The sequence below is a fragment of the Rhinolophus sinicus genome, linkage group LG05 (genome assembly GCF_036562045.2).
Source record: "Rhinolophus sinicus isolate RSC01 linkage group LG05, ASM3656204v1, whole genome shotgun sequence".
NCBI lineage: Eukaryota > Metazoa > Chordata > Mammalia > Chiroptera > Rhinolophidae > Rhinolophus > Rhinolophus sinicus.
The window spans coordinates 135,658,435-135,674,614 of record NC_133755.1 but is presented as its reverse complement, the minus strand read 5'-3'; the positions used below and the strand labels follow the sequence as shown (position 1 = coordinate 135,674,614).

General features: G+C 39.8%; 1 protein-coding gene across 1 annotated transcript in view; it reads left to right on the top strand.

Annotated features, from left to right (window-relative positions):
• The window catches only part of PREP (prolyl endopeptidase), a 112,496-nt gene that overhangs the window by 21,524 nt on the left and 74,792 nt on the right, over nucleotides 1-16,180 (top strand). Inside the window, exons 3-6 of the mRNA XM_019734997.2 lie at nucleotides 2,737-2,870; nucleotides 4,206-4,336; nucleotides 6,896-7,105; nucleotides 11,042-11,163. Of these exons, the coding sequence (XP_019590556.2) occupies nucleotides 2,737-2,870; nucleotides 4,206-4,336; nucleotides 6,896-7,105; nucleotides 11,042-11,163 (597 nt within the window). The remainder of the gene's footprint in view (nucleotides 1-2,736; nucleotides 2,871-4,205; nucleotides 4,337-6,895; nucleotides 7,106-11,041; nucleotides 11,164-16,180) is intronic.

Here is a 16,180-nt window from a genome sequence, read left to right as displayed (position 1 = left end):
AGGTAGTGGATGTCACTTTGAGTAGCAGTGTCACACCACAGTTAGCCTAAGTGTTCCCTTAGGATTAACTGGTCTGTAACCCTCTGGCTTATGTTTTGTAGAATGTTAGCCCCGTAGAATGTTAGCTCCATGATGGCAGGGAGCTAGTCTTGGCCTTATTGCCTGTCCATCCACAACACCAGGGGCAGGGCAGACACATACTAGGTTCTTACTAAATCCTTGCTGGTGCTCTAGCACCTCAACATGCCTGTCCTGCCCAGTGCAGCCTCAGTGGGAGGCCCAGGCTAACCCCCCCATTTTTCCTGGGTGGGTCTGCTTTGTCTCCACATTTAGCATCAGGCATGGAGTTGGTCTCAATCACTGTGACAGTGACTAGAATAAAGTAATTCTGCCTTCAGAGCTATTGCTAACTCACTGTGTGATGTTGACCGGTGAGTTCAATACCATTTGCCTCCATTTCCGTGTCTGTCAAGTAGGCATGACATTTCCTTCCCCCATGAATCCAGGTCATGCTCCTGTACACATATAGTGATTTCCAGAGTGCTGCCCCCCAGGGGCTTCACAGCTGTGTATCAGTTTTGTAACTAAGAAACAAAAGCTAATTTCTTTGTTGATACTGTTTTAATGAGGTAAAGTCGGGTCAGCAAATTTCTTTTGTAAGGGGCCACATATTAAATATGGTAGGGATACACACACACACAGTTTTTTTTAAATATAAAAACTGTTATTAGCTCAAGTGCCATAGGAAAGCAGGCCTGGGTGAGATTTGCCGTTCCCTAGCAATAGTCAATTGGAATTGCATTTCTCTGGGAGTCAATGAATTTTATTTTCTGTTTGAGTGAAATAAGAAGTGGGACCCATAAAAGTGTCATTTCTCTTGAATTGCTCCTCTTGCAGAAAGTGTTATTCATCATTGTATTCATGCTTACACTCTTTCTCTCTTGTTTTCAAGTGCATTATAGACATTAATGAGTTTTAGGACAGCTTTCTCTTGCCACAGAATCATGGTTCTCCAGAGCATGGTTGGTGGTTTGTGTAGGAGAGCCCATTTTGAGCTGGGGTGGGACCTAGATCTGGATGACCCATCCAAGCGTGGACTCTGATAATGCATTTTGTCTGCCATTCAAAATAGGTATATTATGTTCTTAATTTCCTGAAGTTTTCTCCTGAAGGTTTTCCTGTTTGTAGACCTCTGATTAAACCTTCGATTGGACTTAGAGCTTATACATTTATTCTTGTTTCATTTCTTACTCATGTAGCCAGACATGAGTTACTACGAGGCAAAGTTTTTACAGTATTAGGAACTTTCTAACTGCTAAGGTATAAATAAGATATACTTGGCTACAACTGATCTGTTGTAAAAACTGCTCTTTCCCTTCCTTTGCAGCCGGGTCTCCTGACTTCCTGCAGGCCATCTCTTGCTCTTTGTATAAACCATTGTTGTTGATATTCTTACTCAGTGCCACCCATTTTCCAATTTTTGAAAATAGTCTTTCGTTTCAAATTTTAGTCAAGTTCTGTGAAGTTGACAAGGTAGTTGGTCTTGGAAAGAGCGTAAAAACAGAATTGATACAATAGTGCCTAGGGATTCTAATTTCATGTCCCGCTGTCCTTGGGGATCACCGCTGCTGACTAAGCCGGAACTTTGGCACGGTGTGAATGTAGTTTACTGACCGTATGTGATCTGAGCAGCTGTATAGTGTGTTTGTTAAGAGCCCAGAGTCAGGAGCCAGCTCTGGCACTTCTTAGCTGCATGACATTGGGCAACTTCTTAACCATGCTGAGACTCAAGTTTCTCTATCCATAAAGTTGGGCTAATTAAAGAGCCTTCTCCATTGGATTATAAGTTCCAAATGAGTTAATGCTTGCCTGGTACATAGTAGTTAGTGCCGTGTAGGTATTAGTTATTATTTATTGAGGGAAAATATGCTTTCTCTGATACATATTTTTATATCTTTTTTCCTCCAGTTTTGAGACATAATTGACATGTAGCACTGAAGTTTAAGGTGGATAGCATAATGATTTGACTTACATGAAATGATTACCACAATAAGTTTAGTTAACATCTGTCATCTCATATAGATACAAAAAAAAAAAAAAAAGAGAGAGAGAAAAATAGTTTTCCTTGTGATGAGAGCTCAGGATTCACTCTCAACAACTTTCCTGTATATCATACAGCAGTGTTAAGTCTAGTCATCATGTTGGACGTTACGGCGTAGTACTTATTTATCTTATAACTAAAAGTTTGTACCTTTTGACCAAATTTATCCATTCCTTCTGCCTCTGGTAACCACAAATCTTATCACATTTGCAATGAGTTTCTTTGGATTTTTTTAGATTTCACATATAAATGAGATCATACAGAATGCCTTTCTCTACTGACTTATTTCACTTAGTTAGCATAATGCCCTTAAGGTCCACCCATGTTGTCACAAATGGCAGAATTTCCTCCTTTCTTATAGCTGAATAATATTCCCTTGTATATACACATATACCACGTTTTCTTTATCTGCTCATCCATCAGTGGACGCTTAGGTCGTTTCCATGTCTTAGCTATTGTCAATAATGCTTCTATGTATATGGGTGCAGATAATCTCTTCGACCTAGTGTTTTTGTTTCCTTTGGATATAGTCCCAGAAGTGGAGTTGCTGGATCTCACTGATACATATTAATGGATAACTTCCCATGGAAAATTTTATATCCAACCTGCTTTGTCCATTTAAATTTTCTCTACAGGCTTTTGTGGAGGCCCAGAACAAGATTACGGTGCCATTTCTTGAGCAGTGTCCTATCAGAGGTTTATACAAAGAGAGAATGACTGAACTGTATGACTATCCCAAGTATAGTTGCCACTTCAAGAAAGGAAAACGGTATGTGAGATTGCTTTCATTTCATTTTATTTTACTTTTCTAATTGAATGCTTTCTTAAATTTTAAAACAAATTCTAAATAACTTAGTTTTCAGATTAATTCATTATAAAATAAATTCATTTCTATGCTTGAACATGAGACTAATATCTTTTGCTTTAGTGTCCAAATTCTTAAAATAAGGATTAAGAAATTTAGTAGATGTCAACTATAATTAAAAATAAATTAAAAACAAAACAAAATAAAAACATACTTACCAAAAGAAAGAAAAGAAAAAGAAATTTAGCAGAGATATGTCCTAGAAAGAGACCTAGGCCGTGGGAAATTTCCTTATGGCTAGTAATTGGTGAGATGGGATGATTCACAGATAGCAGTGGAGATTTGTTTGCCCCTAAAATTATCTTTGATTTATACTACCATGTTGCCCTGAAAATAAGACCTAACCAGAAAATAAGCCATAGCATAATTTTTCAGGATGACATCCCCTGAACATAAGCCTAATGCGTCTTTTGGAACAAAAATTAATATAAGACCCGGTCTTGTTTTCAGGGAAATACAGTACTTTGAAAGGTTTTTTTGTGTACATTTCTTCTATCCAAAAATGGAAATTGGCCGAGAGGTGGCACCTAATAACCTCTGTTGTCCTCGCCCTTTCACGCCCACATAACCATACTCTCTTGTTGGTTTATTAAACCTCTTTGGAAGGACAATCAAAAACTTATTTTAGAATTTCTTAGACCCTCCATTGCCACTGTGGATCAGCAAAGTATGATCTGCATGCCAAGCCCTGCCCACCATCTGTTCTTGGAAATAAAGTTTAAATGGCATGTAGCCATGTCCATTCTTTTATGTATTATCCATGGCTGCCTTCGTACAACTGTAGAGTTGGATAGTAGCTACTGTATGGCCCACAAAGCCTAAAATATTTGCAGTCTTGCCCTTTACAGAAAAGGTTTGCCTACTTCTGCCTAGGAACCTGGCTAGAGAAGGGAGCCAGCATTTTATTTTAGAAAATCTGCTTTCTTCCCTGTTGAAAAAAAGTTACTGCTTTATTTGAATATTAGTATTAATTTTAGCAAATAACACAGTCTTTATTTCTCTACATTTAGCTAACATGCAGAATTACAATAAATTATACCTAAAAGAATTCAGATCACAAACTCTAGGTACAGGGCAATGGTGGACCTTCCACCCTACTCCCCATGTCCCTGGCGTGGCCTGTATGCAGTTGTATCTTTCTGGTGCAGTTGTCTCTTTTTCTTTCTGCTTGTATGTGTTTGGTTTTATTCCACATACAGAAAATGCCGTAGCTAAATAAAGATTATCTCTGTCCCCCAGGTATTTCTATTTTTACAATACAGGTTTGCAGAACCAGCGAGTATTATATGTACAAGATTCCTTAGAGGGTGAAGCCAGAGTATTCCTAGACCCCAACATGCTCTCCGACGATGGCACGGTGGCACTTCGAGGTGAGTGCGCCACAACCAGGCCCACGGGAGTCCCGGGGCCCTCACTTGCAGATCTGGCATTGGTACAGGTGACTCACCTCTGAAATACCAGACAGAACGTGGACCATCTTGCAGAACAGATGCACACATAATATCAGGAAAGCTGATTTTTGCATAGTATATTTAGAACACATGAGTAGTCACATGTTCTTCTGATGGCATGAAGCAGAGATGGAGAGTACTTCACACTGGACCCAAATTAGCTTCTGTGGCTTCTGGGATCCTGAAGTATCATCATTTCCTGTAACAACCCTGAGAACTATCTGTGATTGGGAAAAAAAAATTCTCGTCTATAAGACATTTAAGCTATACAAAGAATTTTCCAGCTATAAATATCAAATGGGAAGGAATCTTTATGAGATGTTTTTCCATGGCAGAGAGTGGTTAAGAGTTTTAAATGTTAGTTGATTGTCAGTATCTTAGAATTAAATGTAAAAAAAAAATCTTACAAAAACTGGACGACTTGATACCACGCCCCCTAAAGATGCAAGTTTCAAAACTGAATAAGTACGCCTTTCCTGCAGTTGCTATATGTCTCCTAAATAGCTCTGCCCCTGAATAAACCTCCAACAGGCCATAAATATTACCCCAGGTTTGTGCCAAAAGCACTGGTTCTAGGGTCAGGAAGTTCGCTGTTCTCTGGTTTTGTGATACAATAATTGTATTCTCCGAGAATCATCTCTTGTTAGCATCCTACGTGGTTTTAGTGAATTTGGTTCATCTTCTATAGCATCTTCTGTTTTATTAAAAAAAAAAGCACAGGTGTAGGTTTGGCCCTGCAGAATTAAGCAGTTGGAACACTGAAATCCTGTAATCAGTTAGGTGGGGATTAAACAGATCTCAGTCATTTAGTGATTCTCTCTCCTCCTCTCCCCAAATAGGCTGTGCATATAAATGAAGATCCTTTACTAATTAGTATTGAAAGTAATCCTCACTGAAAATAAGATGCCAGAATAGCCAGTTAGTTCGGTTGGTTAAAGCGTGGTGCTCTTAACAACAAGGTTGCGGGTTTGATCCCCACATGGGCCCCTGTGAGCTGCGTCCTCCACAACTAGATTGAAACAACTACTTGACTTGGAGCTGATGGGTCCTGGAAAAAACACACTTTAAAAAAAAAAAAAAAAAAAGAAAGATGCCGGGGTATTCTTCCATTAATTTGAGCTTGGAGTTGTAAATGAATTTAATACACTAGTACTGTGCAATAATATACCCTGTATAGGAATTCATTTAGTTTTAACAAAGGCGTATATTGCAACTCATTCAGATAGGTTTCATTATAACAGGGTCTCACATCTCACCGTGATAATTCATTCCAGGAACTTTTTTATGCAATGCTTGCTATGTACAGGCCCTGATGGATGAAAAGGAGAATTAGACATGGGATCTGGCTTCAGGCTTTGCATATTCTGAGAATGGTATTGTAGGGAAGTTACAGTATGAATAAACAACCAAATTCTTTTGATAGTATATAGATTTTTAAAACATATTTCAAATCAAAATGTTTTATTTAAGTTTTTCCTGAAAATTTTCTAATTACGTAAGTAATTCAAACACCGCAGTGTTACATGTAACGAAAAGTGAGCATTTTCTCCCCATCACCTTCTTATTGATAAGTAGGCTTTTCGAAATTTTGAACATATTTCCCATTCACAGAAGTTTCATGTAAAATAGTAGAAAACCTCAGAAAATAATTGGGTTTCTTAGGACATTTCTCAACTCCCAGTAAAGTTTAGCTAACAACAGGAAATCTCTGGTGTCAGTGTCTGGTACCAAATGCTATCTGTACTTCAAAATTATTAAAGCCACTATACACATTTAAATATTTGTAAGGAAACACTCCATAGTGATTACAGTGTTCTGTCTGTCATGCCCCCGAAGAACTAGACATGGCAGAATAGTCCATAAATGTGTCCTTTTTCTTTCTTTTTCATGGTCACTTTTGGAATGTGCACTGTGTGAGATCATTGCAAACCCCAGGCTTTACCTACCGGGCTTGTGGTGGTCAGATGGTGTAGATGTTAATCCTTGAGTGTCAGCAGTGCTCAGAAAATGAGGTTGTAAAGAATGATTTCAAACAGTTTGACTCCATTCCAGAAATTATCTAATGGCTCCAATTTAGTTCTGTTACATGATATGTGTCATAATTTAGTCATTACTCTAAAAGCAGTTTCCTTACTCCTTTCCCCCCCTCTCATTCCCTTTAGAGTATAAATAAAATATGCTGAAAGTCCAAGATGAGCTCTGCTTTTAACTGAACTGCCTATTGAATTATAGAAGTTAAAAAATGGAAGCATTTTAGTGGTCATGTAATCCAATACTTCATTTTACGGATGAAGAAACTAAGACTTGTCCAAGATCCTAAGGCAAATTCCTGGAAGACCTGGGCTCAGCCCCCTGTGTTCTTCACGACCACATCCATGTATGACATATGAGGCATATGTCAGACAGCTCAGAGGGCAGGGAGCAAGGCCAGGAGTTGTGTCTCCATGTTCACAGTTTGATTTCTCCTGTGTTCCACAGGCTATGCATTCAGTGAAGATGGTGAATATTTTGCCTATGGTCTGAGTGCTAGTGGTTCAGACTGGGTGACGATCAAGTTCATGAAAGTCGATGGTGCCAAAGAGCTTCCAGATGTGCTTGAAAGAGTCAAGTTCAGCTGTATGGCTTGGACGCATGATGGGAAGGGAATGTTTTATAACTCATACCCCCAACAAGATGGAAAAAGTGATGGTAAGTTAAGACTTCTAATGAAGGTGCCTTTTTCATGAAGTAGAAGTGTGGCTCACATGACTTTAAAAGAGAAGCTAAACCCTAGTAAGAGGTTGTTTAGTCTAGAGCCAAGATTCCTCAACGGACGTTGTATCAGTTTTTTGTGTGTAACAGATCACCCCAAAACGTACTGGTTTTGAATAAGGACTATTTATTTTTGTTTGTGAGTCTGTGGATTGACCGAGCAATTCTGGGCTTTGCTGAGTTCTGTCATGTATCTGATCAGCTGTAGGTCAGTTGGCTGATGTTGGCTGGACTCTTTCACGTATCTGGGGCCTCAGCGCTGCTCCAAGTGGTCTCCCATGCTCTAGCCGGCTAGTCCAGGCTTATTCTCATGGCGGCTCAGTAGGATTCCAAGAGGGAGAGCTGAAAGGCACAGTCTCTTGGATGCCTGGGCTTGCTGTCATATTATCACTTCCTGCATTCTGTTGGCCCTTCCCTAGTCAAGAGGTGGGAACACAGATACAGGGAACTGCTAAAACTTGGGGCCATTATTGCAATCAGCCCTTCACAAATGTATTCTGTCTCCCAAGTGGATTATAGAGAAGATGGATTTTTTTGTTTTTATAAAACCAATTTATTGAATGATGTTGAGTGATTATAAACTTTCCCGCTGTGATCATCATTATCTCTTTCCCCTGATCAGAAGTCACAGGGCCCCTGTTGGTCGCATTTATCTTGATACTTTTCTCCTTGATAACTTCCCAGACCCACCCTTGTTCCTGTCTTCTTTAGTTGCACAGAGGTCCTGTTGTGTTCAAGTGGTCCCTCAGTCTTTCCCTCTCCACTCCCCATCTTCCCAGATGGGAAGGGCCCTGTACCTTGTACGTTGCTTGTACAAGCTGTCGGTGTCATCTCCTTTATGCTGCTCCATATCCACGTGGCATACAGCATTTCATGTTGTCTTGGTCCTTATGGGTGGGTTATATAATCCCTGTGCTAGAGATTTGGAGCTGGGGTGCAGAGTCTCGTTACTTGTTGCAGGGCCTGGGGCTGGCAAGAAGCACAGCAATTCCAGTGCTTTCTGCTGCACATGTCCCCTTACCATGTCTTCATGTATCTTTGTCGTTTTTAGATATGCTTTCTTTTCCGTTTCCCCCCCAGTTGTATTGGGAATAGGCTATAATGCTTTTCATCTCTTTTGGCTATGTTTAGCTTCTGCCTTTTGATTAGACTACTGCAGTGCCTTTCGCTTCATTCACCAGTGAGAACTACAAGAGGAGCTAAGAGGTTTTTTTATTCAGGGATGTTGGCTAAAGAAAGACTTCTGTGCTGTGTACACTGAATTAGCTGCCTGTGTTAAGAGTGCCACTGAGTTAGCAAATGTTGGCTATTTTCAAGTTCTGGGAGATCAAAAAAAGTATATAAATGGCCATTTCTTGTTAGAGAACAATGTTATTAAGTTAACTTGTAAAAAACTTGGAAGTTTTTTTGTAGCCTCACTTTTCAGTGGAAAAAATAGCAATGATTAGTAATTGTGATTGAATTTAAAAAGCCAGAGCCTTCTGCCAGCTGCAACTGTATTGCTCTGTTATTAAGAGAACCTCAACAGCCTCTTAGGTTGTGCGATGGAGGAGGCCCTTACAGTAAAAGCTGAGCAGTTCTGACCATGCATTTCTTACCAGTGTTCCTGGAAAACCCTTGGAAAATCACCAAGTACTCTGAGGCTTTTCTTCTATTAGGATATTATCTTGCGTTTTTTCTTCATTGACCTAAAAGCTTGGTACAGTTTCAGAATGCAAGGAAAAGTTCATTCTCATCACAGCTTCCAAAATCAGGATATATGTGTGAATTACTTCCAGGGTAATACCCAACTGATACTTAACTTTTTTTTTTTAATAGTTAGCTTTTAGAGCAGTTTTAGGTTCACAGCAAAATGAGGGGAAGGTACCGAGATTTCCCATACCTCCCCTGCCCCCATATATGCACAGTCTCCCCCATTATCAGCATCCTCCCCCCGCCCCTCCCGCCTGTGGTACTGTTGATGAGCCACGTTGACACCTACTCACCCAAATCCATGGTTTACGTTCGACTTCAGTCTGTGTGGTACATTCCGTGGATTGAGCACATGTATAATGACATGTGTCCACCATTATAGTTTCTCTGCCCTAACAATCCTCTGTGTTCCACCCATTTATCCTCCCTCCCTCCTAGCCCCTGGCAACCACTAATCTTTTTTACTGTCTCCATAGAGTTGCCTTTTCCTAGAATGTCATGTAGTTAGAATCATACAGTATGTAGCCTTTTCACACTGGCTTCTTCCACTTAGTAATGTGCATTTAAGGTTGTTCCATGTCTTTTCATGGCTTGATATCTTATTTCTTTTTAGCACCAAATAACATTCTGTCGTCTGGATCTACTACAGTCTGTTCACCTACTAAAGGGACATCTTGGTTGCTTCCAAGTTTTGGCGATTATGAATAAAGCTGTTATAAACATTTGTGTGCAGGTTTTTGCGTGCACATAAATAAATTTTCAGCTCCTCTGGGTAAATACCAAGGAGTGTGATTACCGCATTGTATGGTAAGGATATGTTTATTGTTGTAAGAAACCACCAGCTGTCCTCCAAAGCTGCTGCTCCCATCAGCAGTGACAGGGAGCTCCTGTTGCTCCGCAACCTCACCAGCGTTTGGTGTCATCGGTGTTCTGGACTTCGGCCATTCTGATAGGTGTATAGTGGCATCTAATTGTGTTCATTTGCATTTCCCTGATGACATATGATGTGGAGCATCTTTTCCTATGCTTATGTATCATTTGCACTATATATCTTTCGTGATGAAGTGTCTCTTAAGGTCTTTGGCCCATTTTTTTAATCAAGTGGTTTATTTTTATTGAGTTTTAAGAGTTCTCTGTATATTTTGGATAACAGTCCTTTATCAGATGTCTTTTGCAAATATTTTCTCCCAGTCTGTGGCTTTTCATTCCCTTGACAGTATCGTTCACAGAGCAGGTTTTAATTTTAATGAAGTTCAGCTTATCAATTCTACCTGTCATGAATTGTGCCTTTGGTAGTGTATCTAAAAATCACCACCAAACCAAAGGTCATCTAGGTTTCCTCCTATGCTATCTTCTAGGAATTTTATAGTTTTGCATTTGCAGTTAAGTCCATTTTGAGTTAATTTTTGTGAAGTGTGTAAGGTCTGGATTGCTTTGCATGTGGATGTCCAGTTCCATCGCTGTTGGAAAAAAACGATCTTTGTTGTATAGCTTTGGCTCCTTTATCAAAGATCAGTTGACTGTATTTATGTGGGTCTATTTCTGGGCTCTCTACTCTATTCCATTGATCTAGTTGTCTGGTTTTTTTTGTTGTTTTGGCTGATACCACTGATGTCTTGATTACTTACAGTAAACCTTGAAGTCAAGTGGTATCAGTCCTCCAATTTTGTTCTCTTTCTTAATACTATGTTGTCTATTTTGGAGTTTTTGCCTCACCACATAAACTTTAGAATCAGTTTGTCAGTATCCACAAAATCGCTTACTGGGATTTTGACTGGAATTGCATTGAAACTATAGATCAATTTTGGAAGAACTGCAACTTGACAATATTGAATCTTCCTGTCCACGAACATGGAAAATCTCTCCATTTATGTAGTTCTTTGATCTCTTTCATCAGAGTTTTACAGTTTTCTCAGATAGATCTTGTGCATATTTGGTTAGACTTATATCTAAATATTCTATTTTGGGGGAGGTACTAATGTAAATGGTATTGTGGTTTTAGTTTCAAATTCCACTTATTCATTGCTATATATAGAAAAGCAGTTAACTCTTATATAATAACCTTATATCCTGCAACCAGAGACTTAACTTTTTAAACGTTGCTGGATTGTGCAATATGGGTGGAATAGATTTTCTTAAAATTACCCGCTGCATTTCAGTATACATTTTTACCTCCTTCAGGTACAGAGACATCCAGCAATCTCCACCAAAAGCTCTGCTACCACGTCTTGGGGACCGATCAGTCAGAAGATGTTTTGTGTGCTGAGTTTCCTGATGAGCCTAAATGGATGGGTGGAGCTGAGGTATTGTACTGCTGTGAGATTCTACCCACAAAGACTGTGTCCCATGGACCTGTGTATATAAATATTCTTGTTTTGTGATGACCTTTATGGATGCTAGAAGTTCTTTGGGTGAATAATCTTTTGTCAAAAATATTGGTATTGGCATTCAAACTGACTCAGTAAAGAAGGTGATAAACCTTTTAACTACAATCTCAACATAATAATCTTAATACTAAAAGTTATACATGCTTACAGTTAAAAATATATAAAAGTACAGAATAACATAAAGTAAGACATGAGCATTGCAAAATTCAGAATTTTATTTGGAGGTAAGGAAAATATCCTTCCAAAGTTTTTCTTTCTGTACACAAGTGAGAATGTGGAGAATGTGTGTATGTTTTCCTTTTTTACAGAACTGTGCTCTTTGTGCATATTGTTTTTAATACTAAAATATGTATCCTTGAGGCATTTTCCCAACTTAGCGATAGTTCATACATTCCTTGGGGATCTTGACAATAACCAACTTCTGTTGAAGTGATGCATCTTTGAAGTTACTGGCCTAGATTTTATTCTGCCTTTTGATAATCAACTGTGAAGAAACTTAGAGGTGCTTGGAATAAGAATTTACTCTTGTTAGTTCACTTCTGGGTACTAAGAAATATTTATGTAAAGAAAGAAAAACATTCTGAAAAACAAACTTCTACTTATGGGTCTGGTTCATTGAGGGGTAGAATAAGAATCCACAGTATTTTAATCCATGTGCATTGATATACCTTATTCCAAATTGTCCTTTTGTTTATTTATTTTGTTTCTCTAGACCAGGGGTTGGCGCACTATTGCCCTCAGGCCAAATCTGACCTGCTGTTAGTTTTTGTAATAAAGTTTTATTGGAACACAGCCATACCCATTTGTTTACTTGTTGTCTGTGGCTGTTTTCAGGCTATAACAGTAGAGTTGAGTAGTTGCCACTAAAGACCACATGGCCCACAAAGCTCAAAATAATTACTCTCTGGCCCTTTATAGAAAAAATTTTCCAGACTTTAATGCAGTTTGTTAAAAATGAATTTATAGGACTTTTATTACCTGAAACTGTGCCTTTTTTCATGCTTTTTCTTTCCCACCTAATTCCCCACCCTGGAGTTTTTTCTTGTGTAGTTACTATTGTCATATTTCTCACATATTTGTTTTTAATGGCTTTTCTGATTCACTTTGTATATTGTTTCTAAGTTTTCTTCTTAACCCAGTTTTTCTTCATACCTGAGGCTTCTGCTTATTATGGATAATATATGTTTATTTATAAAATAATATACATTTTTACTTTCATCTGAGTGAAACAATTGGGGAGATAAAATATGCTACCAACAAAACTAAAAACGTTAGCTCATGTGTTTCTCTTTACCTTTTTTGGGGGGCGGGGGTGTGTTGCTGCAGAAAACCTAAAATCACATATTTTAGTAATCAAAGTTTATTCCCTCTGGATTCTTCATAAAAAAGTCCTGGAGAAATTTTTTGCTTCAAAGTTAATAATTTCATTGCAGCAGACCTATTTTAATCAAAGTAAAATTAGTTGGTTGATACAATAACAGGTGCACTAAAAAATAAATGCCAGAATATCAGTATATTTAAGCATATTGCTCTAAAAGAAATCAGCTTAATGGTAGAGTACATGTGCAGTTTGAGTTGCTCAGATCTCTTGATTAGCACTTGGTTGATGCAACTAGTATGTGTATTTATATATATGTATACATATATATAATATATAAAAAATATATATACATAATATACATATATACACATACATAATATATATACACATACATAATATATATAATATATATATATAACATTTTAATTTTGGTAATATGTACATAACATAAAGTTTTCCAGTTTAATCATTTTAAGTGTAGAGTGGCATTAACTACATTTACATTGTGCAACCATCACCACTATCCATCTCCATAATTTTTTTCATCTTGCTAAGCTGAAACTGTTCCCGTTAAGCAGTAACTCCCCACCCCACCCCCTCCTCCTCCTCAGTCCCTGGTAACCACCGTTCTATTTTCTGTCTGTGTATTTGACTATTCTAGGTACCTCATATAAATGTTATCTTGGGGTACTTGTCCTTTCGTGACTGGCTATGTCACTTAGCATAATGTCTTTAAAGTTTGTGCATGTCACATAGGATGTGTCAGAATTCCCTTCCTTTTTAAAGTTGAATAATATTTCATCATATATATATACCACATTTTGTTTATCCCTTCATCTGTCGATGGACACTTGAGGTGCTTCCATAACTGCTAGGAGCAGCCGGTTTTTTAAAATACAGTGGAGGTATATCACATATGCATTTAGTGAATATATATTCAATTTTAGCAACTGAACAGAAAAGCAGATTTAAATAGTTCGGTGATCATTCTACCATTCGTTCAGTAGATGTTCACTCTACCTACCTTGTATAATATCATCTTTACCACAGCCATTCCATTGCATGGACAAAATAGGACACCCGCTTGGATGGTTACCTTGCAAGTCCATGGCTGGACTGCCTGCTGAGTACATTAGGCCCCACAGCCTGAATCTTCTTAACTCCCATGCACTCTGTCTCTGTGGTCAGAAGGAAACAGGTCACACAAAAACAGTAGCAATGACTGTTCAAAGAATGGCAGTTGAACAGATGCATCTGTACTGCACAGAAGTAATCAATGAAGCTTTTTTAAATAAAGGTAAAGGGACAAAATGAGTCCCTAAGGGACTTTATATTGGGTCAGGGCCCTAATTAGTGAATTGTTCAGAGGAAGTCTGTAAGAAAACCAGTGGGTTTATTAAACACAAACTGGATGGAGGCCTCCCATAAGCTGTAGTCCAGCTGTCTCGGTCGTCTTATTAGACAGATGTCACCCCACCAGTTGCCAGGCTTGGTTGGGCAGGTCTGGGTGATTTAGGTGAATGTCTCCTTCCTCACCCTGCTATGGGTGATCTTTCTGAGCTAAAAGGACTTTCTTGCTACAGAGGGGAATACACTGACATTTCAGCATGAGAACTAGGTATGAAGCCTTCAGAAGCCTCAGGCCCACCCTGAATTGATGGTTCTGTTCCAGGTCAGAAAAATCTATATCATGAAAAAATATTGATGCGGGAGTTTCTTATACCTGTCAAGGAAGAGTGGTAAAGCCCGGGCATCAGGACGCTGATGCACTGTTGGCTGGCTGGGCCAGTAGCACCCACGGCTGGTGTGCAGATGAGCACTCATGGCACTCACTGGAAATGAAGCAGCAGTTTCTTAACAGCCTTTATCTAGTGATGTACATCTTAGAGAGAAGCAGTTGTCCTTTTCATAACCATGCACCAAATGCATGTGTTGCCATTGTTGCTTCAGTTTTTCAAGCAGTTGCTTTTAGGATCATCATTGTGAACCTCGTGCTTCTTGAATGCATGTAGCAACATCTCTGAATGGAGAGCCAGGGTTACAGTGGTGGTGAGGTGCTGGAGCAGAACTCAGTCCTATCTGTGGCCTTGGGCAAATCACTTCATCTCTCCAAGTCTGTTTCCTCCGGAGCTTTTCCCCTCTGAAAGTTGTGATCGGAGGATTTATCACAGCATCTCCTAGACCCTGAAGGAGGCTTCCTTGGTGAGAACGTAGTTGCTGGATGGATATGAGAGCAGTGGAACGTGGCGTACTGGGCATTGTGGGTGTGGCTCAGGGCACACGGGGGCCAGGAGCTGAGTGAATGTGTATGACTTTCCCTGGCTTGCTGCCGTCCTCCTCCCCTTTGGCTGCTGCAGTCCGAGTTCACATGACTCATCTCCTTTGTTCACAGACACCTACTCTGCCTTCCTGCACTGGGTAGGTCTTTCTTGCTGAGCAAGTGTGTAAATTATGATCCGGAAGCAGCTTTAGTTTTCACATCGTCGCCTATGACAGCATCTCTCCCCAGGACCTGCAGAACCCATAGCTTTTTGGACACTTTTGGGTATTAAAACTGTTACTACAGGTCCATGGCAGTCCAAAACAAAAGTATCAACTCTCCAGTTCACATAGCTTGTTCCCTCTCCCCAGCTCAAGTTTGGCGAGCACACGGGGGACCATTCGGTGGGGTAGGGGCTGTTCTATTTCTCCCCATGTTTTTTGTTTTTGTTTGTTTGTTTTCTATACAAAGACTTGGACATGAATAGTCGTAGCAGCCTGTTCATGATAGCCCCAAACTGGATGTAACCCAGATAACCAGTAACAAGCAGCTGAATGAACAAACTGGTACATGCCTGCCATGGACTACTACTCAGCAATAAAAAGGGATGAACTAGTGGTACACCTAACAACATGGATGGATCTCAGAATAATTATTCTCAGTGAAAGAAACCAGAAAAGAAAAAGTACACAGTGTTTGATTCCATTTATGTAACACTAGAAAGTGCAAACTAGTCTATAATGGCACAGAGCGGATCAGTGGTTGCTGGGGGTTGGGGGCACTGAGGAACGGGAGGGAGGGCATAGGAAGGGGCAGGAAGAAACCTTGGGAAATGACCAGACTGGAACATTGGAATTGACATTTTATGGGTGGACCACTCGAGCAATGAGAGATCTCCAGTTACCGCCCCTGGGGTGTTCATCATGGTTTGTTGTACTCAGTGGCCTTGCAGAGAGGAGGAGGTAGAGAAGTGAAACAGGATTTTTGTTGTTTGTTGATCTCTCCTGGCTGCTCAGTCGTGGTGTGTGTCTAGGCTCCAGCTCCCTTACTTAGGGCATCCTTGCTGCCTCTTTGTCCCGGAGATGCCACCTCCGTGGGTTGCTCCATCCTGGAAGTGCAGGGCAGTGTTCACCACTGCTCTCCTCACCTGCCAGCCAAGGGCCACCTGGGCCAGCCTCCTGCCCTCAGTCCCTCTCAGCAGCACCCCCATGCCCTGGGGGGTAACATACAATAGACTAGCATTGGGCTTGGAGGAACAGTGATGTCAATTATTATTTACTATAGACTGTTAGCCTTTTGTTGGAGGGCAGTGATTATGGAAGGATAGAATTGTCGTTTTAGAAGGTTCTATC